This window comes from Loxodonta africana, chromosome 24, assembly GCF_030014295.1.
Source record: "Loxodonta africana isolate mLoxAfr1 chromosome 24, mLoxAfr1.hap2, whole genome shotgun sequence".
NCBI lineage: Eukaryota > Metazoa > Chordata > Mammalia > Proboscidea > Elephantidae > Loxodonta > Loxodonta africana.
The window spans coordinates 5,878,797-5,893,706 of record NC_087365.1 but is presented as its reverse complement, the minus strand read 5'-3'; the positions used below and the strand labels follow the sequence as shown (position 1 = coordinate 5,893,706).

The following is a 14,910-nucleotide window of genomic DNA, read 5'->3' as shown; positions in this document are numbered from 1 at the left end:
TACAGCCACCCTAGCTGTCGGGTTGTAAGTGCCCTGATGCTCAGGGAAACTTGGGCTGCTAGAGAAGTACTTCCTGTTGCAAGGGAGGCCTTTGAATGGCCCAGATAGTGGGGAGTGAAATCAGCCCAAAATCCCGTCCAGTTGAAACCATGGCTGCAATTTTAAAATGACTGGAGGGGAAGAACCAATGCTGAGTGGACTCCTTCCTCTGAGTTAAATTGGTCCACAGTAAGTGTTGCAGACATCTGAATTTCCTTTCTGTCTCCATTAGATTGACTTTCAGAAGCTGGGGACTAGTGTTTGCATAGAGTCCCTCTTCTCTCCTTTCCCTCTTGTGACATGTATGCTCCTGAAAGTTAGGAACTGCCCAAGTCCTTTTTAGATTATAGAGTTTCATTACTAAATTGTCTTGTCAATTTTTTAATAAAACTGATGGTTATTAAGCTCATTCAGCTGAAGCTTAAGAATTGTTTTTTTTCTTACATATTTGTATTTTCTCCATATTGACAGTCTGTTTGCTCCAGAGTAAAACTAAGGGTCTTTGTCATAGCTCCTGCACTTTCTTCAAATGATGTCAAAAATTATTTGAACACAGTTAAGAATAAAAATTAAGTTAAATCTAAACTCAGTTTAGAATGCCCTCTAGCCATCTAAAGTTTTGGTAAGCAGCGCATTCAATGTTGTCTAGTTTAATTATGTAGCTAGTTTTCTGGGGTCTTCCTTTAAAACTTACATTATCTGCCAAGTCATCCCTGGTAATGTTTAACTCTGACATTTTTGTGTAATTATTTGACAGAATATGTGGATTTTATACTTTTAGGACAGTTTCAGAAGACGACAGAAAGAAAAAAGAAAAAGAATGAAGGTGAGTTTTAAGTAGTTTCGTAAGATTGGCAATAGCATACTTTTAGAATTTGGGAAAAAGATACTCATTACCGTAAATTTATTCCTCATTCAGTAGGAGTTGGTCAGGGACATAGGTGTCCACTCAGCTGCCTGTTTGCTTGGAGAAAATGCTGGTGTTGATTTTGGGGAAGTCTTTTCTAAGCTCTGGAGTCTGGTGGGATACATTTGAGGGGTAGGAGGTGGGAGTGGCACTTAGGTATTTGAATTTTTTACAGGAATCAGGTGTTGTTTTTGTAATAAAAATAGTAAACCCTTTGTATCCTCTGGAAAGTTACTACACTCTGTCGTATTCCTACCTCTTGTCAGATAAATCTTCCTAAAACATGACGCTTTCTAAACCTTGTTGTTCCTGTGGTCCGAAGTCATCACCGACTCCTTATTCCTTCAGCATCCCGTTCTAACTCCATAACATGGTGTTCAGAGCGTGCTGCAGTCTGGTCCCATGCCACTCTTCTCACTCGTTCTCTGCTGTCTTCTGAATACACCATGCTCCCCCGGCTCAGTGATACCTTCATTTAGTGTCCTCCTGGTCTTTGCAGTTCACCTCACACCTTTCCACAAGGCCTCCCTTGTTGTTTCCACTCGTAGTCCAAGTTGAGCCGTTCTTTCTCTTAACTCTGGTGCTTCTTGCCTGTGATATTTGTTTTCTTACTTGATTGTAAAATACTTTATAGTCACTTAACTTGCTTTAGTACTTGTTTTCCTTGTCTTCCCTACTGGATTTTAAACTCATAGAGCCTAGGAGTTACTTTTACTATTTTTTATTATAATCAGGTAGTTTCAGGAACCTAAAAGGGAGGAAAGTAGAGTTATATATTATTGCGGGTAGGTTAAAAACCACTTAGATTGGGAGAGGCATATTCAGTTTCTATTTTATATATAATTTCCTTTAGTCAATATCTTTTATCAGTTAGTCACAGCTCTTGTCTATTATAGCTATAATCATAAGTTCTAATTTATTTGGAAATAAAGTTAAATTCCAACAAGGCAAAGGGTAAACAAAAGTATATATATCAAACTCTTGACTTACTTTTTTTATATGAATATTATTTTTATTTGTTTGAAATTGTGTCAGGTGTTTTCTGAAATCAAAAGTAAATATAATAGATTAGCTTAATGAAACTTGAAAAAATTCTCTGTATCAGAACAGTGTATGATACGTACTTTAGGGAAGAGTACTAAATGTTACGGGTTTTTACAGGATGTAAGTTACCATCAGATCAAAGTGTAAACAGCCCTGCTGTTAACAGACATCCGTTTGGTCTTTTAATGGCCTTGGCAGTTAGGGGTTAAAGTGAGAACACCATTCCGTTTTCTCTTTTCTTCCTGTCATCTAATTGTGATTTTACTTTAATTTCTGCTTTCATTTCCGTTTGTGTTAGAGAGATCAACCAGCTTTCACTCCTGGTGGAATATTAACCCCCCAAGCCTTGGGTTCAAGAAATTCACCAGGTTCTCAAGTAGCCAATAATGCAAGACAAGCAGCCTATGAAATGAGGATGCATAATAACTCTGTAAGTGGCTTTCTTTATGTGGCACTGAAGAAGTGGTAAATGTCAGTTGTGTGTATGGGTTTGTATTTTATTACTTAGCCTGGGATGGTTTTGTTCTGTAGTCTTTCTCAGTTTCTTTTTCCTTGAGATATTTTTAACTCTGTTAAATCCACCTGTGTCAACATGAAAATAACCTAAACAATGTGAAAGAAAGGTATGTTGGATATATAGATACATGTAAATTTTATAAAGAGCTAACTGGCTGCAGGCTTCCTTATGCAAATGTACCACAGTACTCCTCCCCTCCCCCAAAAGTAGGAGCTGGTGCTAGAAGCACGAGGGGGATTTTCAGGTGTCTCACATCTGGAGCAAGAAAGCAGGGTGGGTGGGTTTTGCTCCCTTATTTCCCCTTTCATCCCAGGGATCATTTATGGACGTTTTGCAAAATAATATTTTTCAGTTTATGAAACACAGATATCTTTCATTGTCTAAACTCTCACCCTCCAACTGAGGCATACGATAGATACAAATAAATATTTTAAGGTAATCCTCACTTTCCAAAGTCTGCTTGCTCCCTGTTTGAAACTCAGGAACTGGATAGATCTGTCCCATATGGTATCCCTCTTTGTTTGAACGTTTCGATCCAGACTGCTCGCCAGCAAGGCTGTACTCTGTCCAGCAGCTTCCTGCTGTAGTGGCAATAGACTCTGAGCTCTGAGCGCATGGCAGAGGGGACAGGGATGAGTGGGTAGACCACTGACTTACAGACAGCAGACAGTGGAAGCTGTGGCTTATTTCAGGTTAGAAGGCCTGAGAGAGAGTAGTAGATGGAAGAAGGACATAAGGTGTGGCCTCTGTTGTAAACTTTGACACATCCAGGAAAATTGTGTAAGCTTTGGTGTTTAAATTTCTTTCTTCTAACACTCTGTTAATGCTCATGTCCCTTTTTATAGGACGACCTCGCACGTGGAATTTTTTGCCATATGAGAACACTGATTCAATTTGTAGTCACATAAATGTATACCTAGAAGTTTTAGGACCTTAGATTTGGGATTTGAGAACTAGATTTTTAATCTCCAGAGAGAAAGCAGCCTGGATTTCCATTATTATTATTTTTTTTTTTTCAGTTTGGATTTTGGGTTTTTGTCTTACACCACCAACAGAATGGGGTGTAGAGGGTCAGGGAAAGGGGTTGCAGTGAGACATCTGAATACTGGAGAACAGAAAAGATTGATGTCCGTCATTCAAGATTATACAGGTTATAGACTCGATGGCACTGGGATTGGAGTCCCTGCAAAATGGTGTTCTCAAATGCCCTGCTGATAATAGAATTCTTTTTTTTTTTTAATCTCAGACAAGTCTAAACTTTTTGCCACCTGTGATTGTTTTGAGAAGGATTCTAACATCATAGTCCGGCTCCACAGGACTAGACCCACCGTTGATTAGTAATGTCTGTCATGGGAATAGGAGCAGAGAGATACGGTGATTAGTCTGCTTATTTGATCCCTGTCTTAATCCCTTCTGACAGAATTATGTATATATGGCATGGAATTGGATTATTTGCATAATGGGATTTTCCCGATGTTCTGAATTTGAGAAAATCATGGTGCCAAATTACCAGTTCTTAAATGAGTCCTTTAAAAATGCCGAATTTTTGCCATTTTATTTTTTTGTGAGCTGTTTGGGTATGCTGATCTCCAGCATTGGACTAGTGCCTGTGATGGTCAGTATTGCTAATGTGTTACTACATAACTTCTGTTTCCTCATAATTATGTGGTTTTAAATTTTGCGTTCTGAAGTACTGTTTTCATTCTCTCTGAGGCTATCCTCAATTTAATGAAATTTATCTGTTGGAAAAACAGCTTTTTGAAAAGAAATTTGCTTTCTGCTCATTTTTTATTTGAATGAGTCTAATACGTTCAGAAAATAATATTTTTGTTGATGGGGTGGAGCAGAGGAGAGCAGGTGGAGATTTAGTGCTAAAGGGTAGACAGCCTCTTTTTTTTCCCACTTGAAGCTGTATTATTTTTGTTATCTAAAGGTGGCATTTGATTTTGTTAGTCAAGAATCAGCTTTGGAAAGTTTGCTTTTTATGTAACTTCTTTGTACTTAGACTATTAATGGAAATGTTACCATCATGATTAGTGGATTAGTGTAGGGTTTAAAAAAGAATAGTGGTGACTTTACTGGATGGTTAGCCACCATGCGCCAGGCAGTCAGCAGGCCAGTGATCTTTCACTTGTATTGTGTCATGTAATCCTTGCAATGACCTGGAAAGACACAGGACGTTATCATCCCTATTTTAAGGTGAGGCTCACAGAGGTTAAATATATTGCCCAACGCTAGTAAACGTTGGATTTGGTATTTCAAACTCAGATCCATGTTTAAAAATACCTACCTCATTTCCCAAGCAGCAGTGCCTGCCTATAGTTATTTTTATATTATTTTTACAGCATTGGGTATACATTATGAATAAAATTTGATAAACGTTTTTAAAAAGAAAATGTTCTAAGCTCTGTGTGAAATGTAATTTGTCTTTGTTTTTAGTTTTTCTTGGCCTGTGATGATAACTACCTTTATGGTTATACTATCAATAAAAAAGCCTTCAGCAGTAAGGAAGTAATAACACAAGGGAAGCTTTAACGTGAAAATCTTTTCTGCCCCTTTTACAGTGTGTTCGGTCATGTAACTTAAATAACTTAAGTTGCAGAAGATTTCCTTTAAATTTTTAAATTAAATATTCACATAATTTAGGGTGCTGCTACTGCGTTCATTAAGTATGAAGAGAAGATAATACTGAATTTATAAAGTTGTATCCAAGTCATTTTCTGAGATCATTAATAGATTTTTAAATAGGTTGTCTTTTTTAGAGCAGCTTTAAGATTACAGAAAAATTGTGCAGAAAGTGCAGAGGGTCCCATAGCCCTCCCTCCCCTCCCCAGCACACAGTTTCCCCTCTTGCTTGCCTTGGTACAGTATGGTACATTTGTTACATTTGATAAACCAAAATTGATACATTATTATTAATGAAAGTCTGTAGTTTACAACAGGGCTCAGTCTGTTTAAAAAATAATTTAACAGGTAATTCAGTTATATGTATTTAACAGCACATAAAAAAAAAGTTTGTTTTTTTTTTTTTAATGTTATTACCTGTCCGAGACTCATTAAACTGTTCCGGAGTGGTTGTACCAGGTTGAACCCATACTGTTGAGCCACGTTTTGGCCACCGTCGACTATCTCATTCTCTCTGTCTCACTCACACACGCATGCAGTTTTTACCACCCCTCCTCCCCCGCCAGCTTTGCTACTTGATAGGTGGAAAATCAATTGTGAATTTGTAGCACGGGGGAACCACTGTGGGGGGTGGGAAGAATTAAGTCCTATAATTAAAAAATAGAACTATAAAATGGAATTTTTTTTTTCTGAAGGAGTTTTTACCCTAATGTTCAAGTTCTTTTGAAATTAAGCATGGGAAGTTTAGGGCTGTTATTACTCTTTTTTGAGGTGGTGGACTGGGGTAAGCTCAGTTTACATGCCTTTAAAATATATTCACCCTGTCTTTTTACCAGCTCTAAAAGATGTGTTACCGTGAAGCATGGTAGGTAGGTAAGGGCAGTCGGATGTAACATCTTACGTAACATGAATCCTTAAAGCCTTCTTCTTTAATGTCATCATTGTCTGCAGAGTCCTTCAGTATCTCCCAATACGAGTTTCACTTCCGATGGCTCCCCATCTCCAATAGGAGGAATTAAGCGAAAAGCGGAAGACAGTGACAGTGAACCTGAGCCAGAGGACAACGTCAGGTGAAGCCATTTTTTGGTAGCGCTTTGTTAGCAAATCGCTGAGATAGATGCAGTCTAATGAATGCTATTTAGCTTAGAGCAGCAGTGCCTTCAGGTGCTTGTCTGTGATCTTTTTATCCACCAGTAATTAATGTGGAGGGTTAGAATAGTCAGAGAATTCCAGTGAGATGTGTAAGTGATAGTTGTTAAAGTTGAGTGTCTAGATTAGTATGCGTGCAGGTGTTCATCTTCCGAGCCACTTTTCCCTCTGAGACCAGGCAGTAGATCGACTAGACGTGAGGTGTTCAGCTCTGACTATGTGATCTGAATGTTAGTGCTTTGAAATTAAATTTTCAGGCCGCTTAACCCAGAAAGTTAAGTTACGCTTGGGCACTGAATGTAGTGTGCTTTAATCCTCTCAACTGAAAAGGTTCTTCCTAAAAGTGATACATGCAGAAATCATCCTGTTAAAAGATAAATATGTATATTTTTTAAAAACCACAAACTTGCACATACACAATTATATTTTGTGACAGTGGAGTTTCCCTTTAGTATGCTTAGCATTGCTAGGGGAGATTTTAGTTGAGGCTGAAGTTTAGAATCATTATACAATAAGATTAAGCATAGATTTAATCATGTATGCAAGTCCAGATTTGAACCCTGGGCTTCAAGTGCAAAAAGCCAACAGTCTCAGTAATTCTAAACTCATTAAGAGTTTGGGAAAATGGTATACAGTAAAACCCATGAGAGCTGGACCCCATGTAAGACAAAAACCTGTCAAAGAAGGAAAACACAAATATTTCCCACTAAAATGAGTGATAGAAAAGTGGCAAGACTGTATCCTGTCAAAGACGGAAAACTTGGGAGACCCAGAAAAAGAAGGCAGTCCCATAGAGTTCACTGTATTTCACAGCTAAACAGAAAAACAGTCAACCACAGCTCATGTTTCTTTTATAGGACATGGAAGGAGTGTGGTTTGTATGTGTGATTAGAACGTTCCTCAGTGTCTGGTGTGGTTCTGCAGTTTTCTGACGTTCTTTGAGTGAGGTTATGAGATTGAGGATGACGAGTGATTGGGCATTTACCTGATCTGTGGTTTTTATCCTCTGCTCCTGTAAGCGAATTGTCCTCTTAGAACATGTTGTTTTATTTAGCCATCATGATCAATATTAGCTTAATAGGTAACTTGATTTGTGTAGTATTTTATTGTTTACTGCTGGGGCTAAAGATAAGCAAAATAGATACGTTTCTACCAAGAAATGTGTGGGGCTGTCAGCATTTATTTCATTAAAATTTTTGTAAAACAGGTATAGTCTATTGTATGGATGAAGGATATATCTCCTAATTGATATTCTAGGCATCATTTGGGGGCTGATGGTGCTTGAATTGGTATGGTATATTTTGAAACGTGACTGCAATTGACTTGTAAGATCTGGCCCATGGTAGAAAATAGCCCTTAGTGGAGAATCACCTTGATGTTCTTGATTTGGCCTGATTTGTTTTTTAGTGTTCTTTGACTTCTTTGTGTTTAAAAAAAACTCTAGAGAATGAGAAATGGGTACTTTTAAGAAAAAGTAACTTAGCTTTGAGTAAAAATATGGTTCCTCACATGCTATTTTCAATGATAAGCAGTTATCAAGTGATTAATTGGCCTTCTTCTAGGTAAATTGTACAACACACACACACACACACACACACACGCACACCTATACAACTCTTTCCCTTAAACAGACAACATCTCTTAGTTGAAAGAAGGGTGGGCCAAGTAAGTGTACGTAGAATTTCTGCCTGGCTGCAGACTATTCTTTTATAAGGTGTTTTTTATCTTTAAAAAATTACTTGTGCAAGTCTTTTTTTTTTTTTTTAAAGTAATTTGTGTAGTTTAAATACAGACATATTTTAACAAGCCACAGAACTTGAAATGTATAAAATACCTTTAATATTTGAATCCTAAAATGAGTTTTAGAATTGTCCCACAATCAGCATGTAAAGCAGTATTAAAATTTGGGCAAAAAATGTTCTGTATTTAGTAAATGTTCTTTTTCTCTCTGTTTTTTAAAATGTAATTTTATAATGGTCTTAACTGGAATCAGTGTTTGAGTTTTTTATGTTTAACTATCTTTAAGTTGATAATAAATTCTGTGACAGTAGACTTTTCAGAAATAATTGAATGAATGTTTTAGTTTTTCTGTTTAACTCATTCACATTGCTCCTGAGTATTAAATCTAAATTGATTTGGGAAGATCAGTTAATGAAAGTATATTAATTGAGCATGAACTGGCTTTGCCTGGCTTTCAGGCTATGGGAAGCTGGTTGGAAGCAGCGATATTATAAGAACAAATTTGATGTTGACGCAGCTGATGAGAAATTCCGTCGTAAAGTTGTCCAGTCTTATGTTGAAGGGCTCTGCTGGGTTCTTCGATATTACTACCAGGTACAAAAACATTTCTCTTTATATCTCTAGCTAATAATTTTAAAAAGAGAGTAATTTCTATAATAATGTGTATTATTGAGCTATTTCCTATAATAAAATGCAGACTCCATTTTTAAAAGCTTCCTATTCACAAATTTATTACCTTAAATGATATCTGCTTGAAAAGACTTTGAAGCTTCTTTGCTGTTAATACATAAACAAAGTTAATTTTTGTTGTGTCAGGGTATTTCAGCATCAAGTACTTCAGTTAACTGTACTCTGTCTTTAAAATGATTGAAGTTTAGTGTGTCTTTAATTGGAATAAAAAAAGAACCAGGTAACTAACTAGCAGTCACTAAACAAAGTCACGGGACAAAGGACAAAGCCTGGAAAATGCTTGTAAGAATTTGAAAGGAATTTGAATTACACCAGTGTCCGTATGACATAGTGATGTTGTATGACTTGCATTTTAATTGGAATGATCTGTTTCTGATTTAAACCTTCTGATAACTGAGATGTCGAATTGGTGAAAGAGTAGACAGACATACTGGGGATTGTAGCCCTGGTGGCTAGTATCTAGTCTTGTGCACTGAGAGCAAAGCAACTTAAGCTTGGTGTGACCTGGAAATAGCTGAAGTTTGTTAAGTAGAAAATAATGTTATGCATGAAGTATCATCTGTAATATGCTCTATTTGCGAGTCTTACTCCTACTCTCAAGATTTTAATTTATTAGACACAGTCAAAACGTGTCATAAAGACTTTTCTATGAGCATAACTTATTTTTGTTTTCTTTTTGGTGGGGTTACTCAAGTATTTTTATAGTGAAGAGAGAGTTGTCATGTGAAAATGTAATAGGAAATTGTAAAATGAAACTTTGGGCTGTTTTACTCCCAGCCACTCTATCAGAGAAATTCCTTAGCACCTCCATGCTCGTTCAGTGTCAGCTACAACTGCTCGTTTTATTTGATGGTGGCAGCTCTAGAGTTGGAAGGAAATGTCACCAAAAATATTTTAAAGATGAAAAGTCTTCACTTAGGTTTGTGAATATAAAGATACTTAACAAACTTCATCTATTCCCAGGTCACACCAAGCTTAAGTTGCTTTGCTCTTAGAGCACAAAACTAGATACTATCAGGGCTACAATCCCCAGTATGTCTACCTACTCTTTGACCAGTCTGACATCTTAGTTATCAAAAGGTTTGAATCATTAAGTACTAGTTATTAAAGATGCCTTATGGTATTTTTTTTAAATCAAGGAGTGAGCCACTGATATGAAGAAGTTCAGATTTAATCAAAACATTTAAGGGCCTATGAAATATATACCATAGGTCATGTGTTTTATAAATAGAATATGTTACAGGTTACAGTCTAATTTTTTGCTTTTTTCCCTTTCAGTGTGCCTAGCGTTAACACAGGTTTTTGTTACTGTTTTTGACTATCCTAGGGCTGTGCTTCCTGGAAGTGGTATTATCCATTCCATTACGCACCATTTGCTTCAGACTTTGAAGGTATTGCAAGCATGCCTTCAGATTTTGAGAAGGGCACAAAACCGGTAAGCTTCGTGATTTAAGATCATAAAATTCATAGAATTTTGGCTTGAGTAAAAATTGTGTGTCTTATCTTTAACTTTTTGCTTTATTGCAGTTTAAACCACTGGAACAACTTATGGGAGTTTTTCCAGCTGCAAGTGGTAACTTTCTGCCTCCATCATGGCGGAAACTCATGAGTGATCCTGTGAGTCTCTTAGTATTTTGACTGGTTTGTGTTTGGGTTTTTGTCATCTGTTTCACTAAAATTAGCCACAGTTGCTTTTGCATCTCTTACTTAAAATAATGAAGTACAGAAGCAAACTTAATGTGTTTGAGTTCTGTGTATTTTTCACTATGTCCTTCTTCACCCCTACCCCCTTGCTTTCTTTGGCTGTCAGTATCCTGCCCAGTAAATAAAATTGGTGTGTATTTGGAAGAAATTCGTATAACAGTCATTTTGTTCTCAGTCTACCTGTAAGTTTTTATTTTTATTTCTTTTAGCCACCAATGGTGGCTACCAGAGCTCAGAAGACCGGCTTACCAGAAATCACCTCTGAGCTTGTGTGTATTGGCCGGAAGGAGTGAAAAATTAGGAATAGCTTCGAAGCAGTGGTTGTTACAGTCAGGAAACTCTTTACTGACTGCCTGCCTTAGGCCTACGGTCGTCAGTTCTAAAATTCTTGTAGAATAATGCCTTTTCTATTTCATCTTTTAAAATAAAGTGGAGAATTTTGTTGTATTAGAGCAGTGATTAGTGATTTCGTACCTAAACATATCTTAAAAGGAATGCGCCTCATTTTCTCATCAGGTCTGACAACTTGAACAAAGGTACAGCACATTCTTTGTAACAGAGACGTGTAGCTTTTATTGTCTTAATTCTTTACTTTCCTCCCTGATAAAGGATTCGAGCATAATTGATTTCTACCCTGAAGATTTTGCCATCGATTTGAATGGGAAAAAATACGCATGGCAAGGTAAAATTTTGATATTACTCCTTTTTGTTTAAAATAATTTTGTCATTCTAGTAAAAGTGGGAGCAAACATGATTTATGGTATGAAGGAATCATCTGTAGAAGATATTTTAAGAATTGTATGTGAAAATTGATATTTTTCCATTCAATTTGGATTTAGCAATGATTAATACTGATAGTAACATTCTGATAAACAGTAAATTGGGTTGAAAGAGATTAATCATTATGTCTTTTTTCTCCTTTGCAGTTAATGGGTCTTGCTCTACTCTGTTGGTAGCTCGTTAACACCCTTTAAGGGTACTGAGAAGTGTAGAAACATGGTAGTGTCGTTTCGGGGATTCACTTATACTCCATGGAAACTTTTGGAAAGTGCATCAGAAACTTTCAGTTTAAATACTTGACATCGGTCATTAATTAAAGTTTATTTCTTATTCATGTATCTATTTAGTATTCTCTCATTCTACCTGTTAACACACTTTGTGAGAATGGCAGTATAAAATCAGTACCACATGTAAGGTGTTATTAACCAGTCAGTGGATGAGTGATGATAGTTGACTAAACCAAGCAGAGAAGTCTCTCACTCGGTAAACCAGTTACTGTTTTATAGCAAAGCCCCCTTTTTACAAATCATTGCAACCTTTTCTTCCACCATGTGTTTTTCTAGGATAATAAGCAAGTTTGGTAAAATCATTGTTTTCATTTTTTTTCATTATTTCCTGTGATGCAGATTACCAGTAAAATGGCTCAAAGAGAATCATGGGGCAGAGGAGCATAACTAGGAATTTACAAATTATTTTATGAGATTTTAGGGCTGACATTTGGTTTACAAAGCTGTAGAAATTTCATATTGTTTTAATGGAATGATAATGGGAAGTGTACCCCACTGATCGGGGTTGTGTAAGCACTGCGTTGGATGGTCATATATTGTTATGTGCAAACGGATTGGGATCTCAGGTTGTTTTTGAAGGTACTTTGCGGGGGATGTTTTGATTAGGATAGAGGGAGAGGAGGCGTAAAAAAATTGGGAGGGAGGGCAGTAAAGGCTTTGAGGCTGTCTTTAAACTAGAGTGTAGCATTTGATTGTAAAGGTCGAGACATAGTAGAAGCCTTTTATAATTGTGTTGTTGGAGGAGGGGATTAACAGATACTTACAGCTCAACCAGGTTCTTTCAGACTTGATTCATAGCTTGTATTTGGTGGGATACATGAGAAACTGAGTTGCTCTTACTTAATACTGGAATTCTCTGGTCAGGTCTTTACTTCCCGTGTAGAGTTTACAGAGTTAAGCAGCATTTTTGGTCTTTCATGCATTTGTATATCAGGATGGTATATCCTAATTAACTGAAGTAATTAGAAAAAAGGAACCATGCTTATATTTGGCTTAAAAAACCCATTGCCGTTGATTCAGTGCCAGCTCATAGCAACCCTGTAGCACAGAGTAGAACTGCCCCGTTAGGTTTCCAAGGCTGGAATTTTTAAGGAAGCGTAATTCCACATCTTTCTTCTGGGTTTGAACTGCCGACCTTGCCGTTAGCAGCTGAGTGCTTAGCCACTGTGCCACCAGGGTTCCTCTATATTTGTTTGAAGACTTAAAAAAATCATGGCTTTTTGTTTCAAAATTAAACTAAAGAAGCTTTTAAGTTAAAATCACAGAAGATACTATTAGTTGCTGTTTTCCTTTTAAAATGATCTTATCCTCAGATAAGTTACAAACATAAAACATGCCTCCTGTTTTTAGGTTTTTTTTTTTTAAGCCCTTACTGTGTGTCAGTTAACAGAATTAAGATTTAATTGGTTCGTGTGACTAATCGCCATTTCTTAACTAGCACACCAGATTTCTTCCCTTTAAGTTCAGGTATCGACCTGAAAAACAGGTGGAATATACACATTGTGTCAGCAAGGCACAGCAGTCTGTGTAAACCTGAGCGGACACGAAGAGCCAGGCAGCTGCTGGTCTGCATGTAGTGGCACAGTCAGAGGCCAGCAAATGAGAAAGGCAGCAAGTGGGGTGAACTGGAGTGGACGAGATGGGAAGACTGGAGGTGGCCAAGGTTCTCTCCATCGTGTTGAGGTGGCATTAAGTGTCACCTGAGCCAGATACTGCCTTCTGTGGACATTTTTAAGAATGTTGTTGTTACTTTCTCCCCTATGGGGTTTTTTGGTCTAGCGTGCCCGGCTGAGCTATGGCAGTCAGCCCAGTCTGTCCCTTTTGCTATGTCTCCAGCTCTGTTCATCAGCGCAGCAAGTATCTTGGAGCCTGGACTCCGGGGCCAGGCGGCTGGGGCTGAGCTCTGGCTTGGCACTTACAGCCGCGTGACCCTGGCTAGCCTTCTTAGTCTCTGTGTGCCTCAATTTCTCCTTCTATAAAATGGGAATAATAACAATACCTTACAGTGTTATAATGAGGACTCAGCGAGGTGATGTTGGTAGAGTATCATCAATTGTGTTTCTAATACCATTAAGGAATACTTTCAATATAATTTAAAAGAGGGGAAAATACGTATAAAAATATATAGAGGCAGACCAAAATTTGGTCTTATGCCAAGGCTAAGTATCTCTGTGGAGATACAGGTGCAGCTAGGGTGCTGGGTACTGAGGCCAGCCTGTGGCCCTTGCTGAGACAGGACAGTACCACATTCAGCATATTACTCAACTTCTTGGTTGTACGTATTAGTGGGGGAACCAAAAACCAAACTCGTTGCCGTCGAGTTGATTCTGACTCATAGCAACCCTATAGGACAGAGTGGAAGTGCCCCATATTGTTTCCAAGGAGTACCTGGTAGATTAGAACTGCAGACCTTTTGGTTTAGCAGCCGAGCTCTTAACCACTACGCCACCAGGGTTTGCACTAGTAGGAGAGGGAGGTTGAGATAATGAAATCTCGTATTAAAATTTGTGTATAGTTTTTTCCATTTTTAGGTAATGTTTGGGTATTTCTTCATTAAGTCATAGGCAGAAGAGTAAAAGACTTGCAAATAAACGTATAAGGGAATCGTTTTCAGTCTTTAAGAATACTTTTCTGAAATTAGCTCACATTGACTTTGTGAATCTGTGAAAACTCTACATTTGACGTTATAATCCAGAAGAGATCCTGAGTAACATTTAACACTTCTAATAGTTTGGATTGCAGCATTAATTTTGGTGAGTTATTTGCTTGTAATATAGATTGTAAAATAACTCATTAGCATCACAGTGAACTGTCTAGTCAAAGTCAGACCTTTAATATTTTTATATTTTATATATTTTTTATTAGACTCTAGCAAGAGCACGCCTTTACTGAGGTAAAATTTAGTCTCTTAGAGAATGTAGTTATTTATTTCATCATATGCCTTTCTAAAACTTCGTGAAAGTAATGCTAATAGTTGAGTCCTTGTCTGAGATGAGCACATCTTGAAATGACAGAAGATAAAATATACCTGGATACTTTTCCAGCATTGCTTGTAATAACAGCAGTGTTGTGTGTTCAGATATTTGCTTCACGTATAACAGCAGTGTTGCACAGTCATTTCAAATTTTGTATATTTAATTAATTTGAGCAAAGTCGTACTGGCAGAGCCAAACTCTCAGCCCACAGAGTCTGCCTAGAGCTCATGTCTAAAATGAGTCCGTTTACTGAAGTATTATCACTGTTTGGCCTCTTCTGGGTTGTTGAGAGGATTAAGTCAGGCAATGCACCTAACACAGTAAGTGCTTAGGGAGAGGTGGTTGCTGTTGCCGTTTTAAGATCAGGTGTCTCCCAGGCACCATCATTATCACACCTGGTGTAGAGACATTCCTTTCCGGCCAGTCAGTAGGACTCCTCTGGTGGCTTTGTGG

General features: G+C 37.5%; 1 protein-coding gene across 1 annotated transcript in view; it reads left to right on the top strand.

Moving 5' to 3' along the window:
* Positions 1-14,910, top strand: part of XRN2 (5'-3' exoribonuclease 2) — an 88,422-nt gene that overhangs the window by 37,083 nt on the left and 36,429 nt on the right. The window contains exons 14-20 of the mRNA XM_003411716.4: positions 821-865; positions 2,289-2,420; positions 6,084-6,202; positions 8,480-8,615; positions 10,039-10,146; positions 10,239-10,328; positions 11,025-11,097. Coding sequence (XP_003411764.1) covers positions 821-865; positions 2,289-2,420; positions 6,084-6,202; positions 8,480-8,615; positions 10,039-10,146; positions 10,239-10,328; positions 11,025-11,097 — 703 coding nt within the window. The remainder of the gene's footprint in view (positions 1-820; positions 866-2,288; positions 2,421-6,083; positions 6,203-8,479; positions 8,616-10,038; positions 10,147-10,238; positions 10,329-11,024; positions 11,098-14,910) is intronic.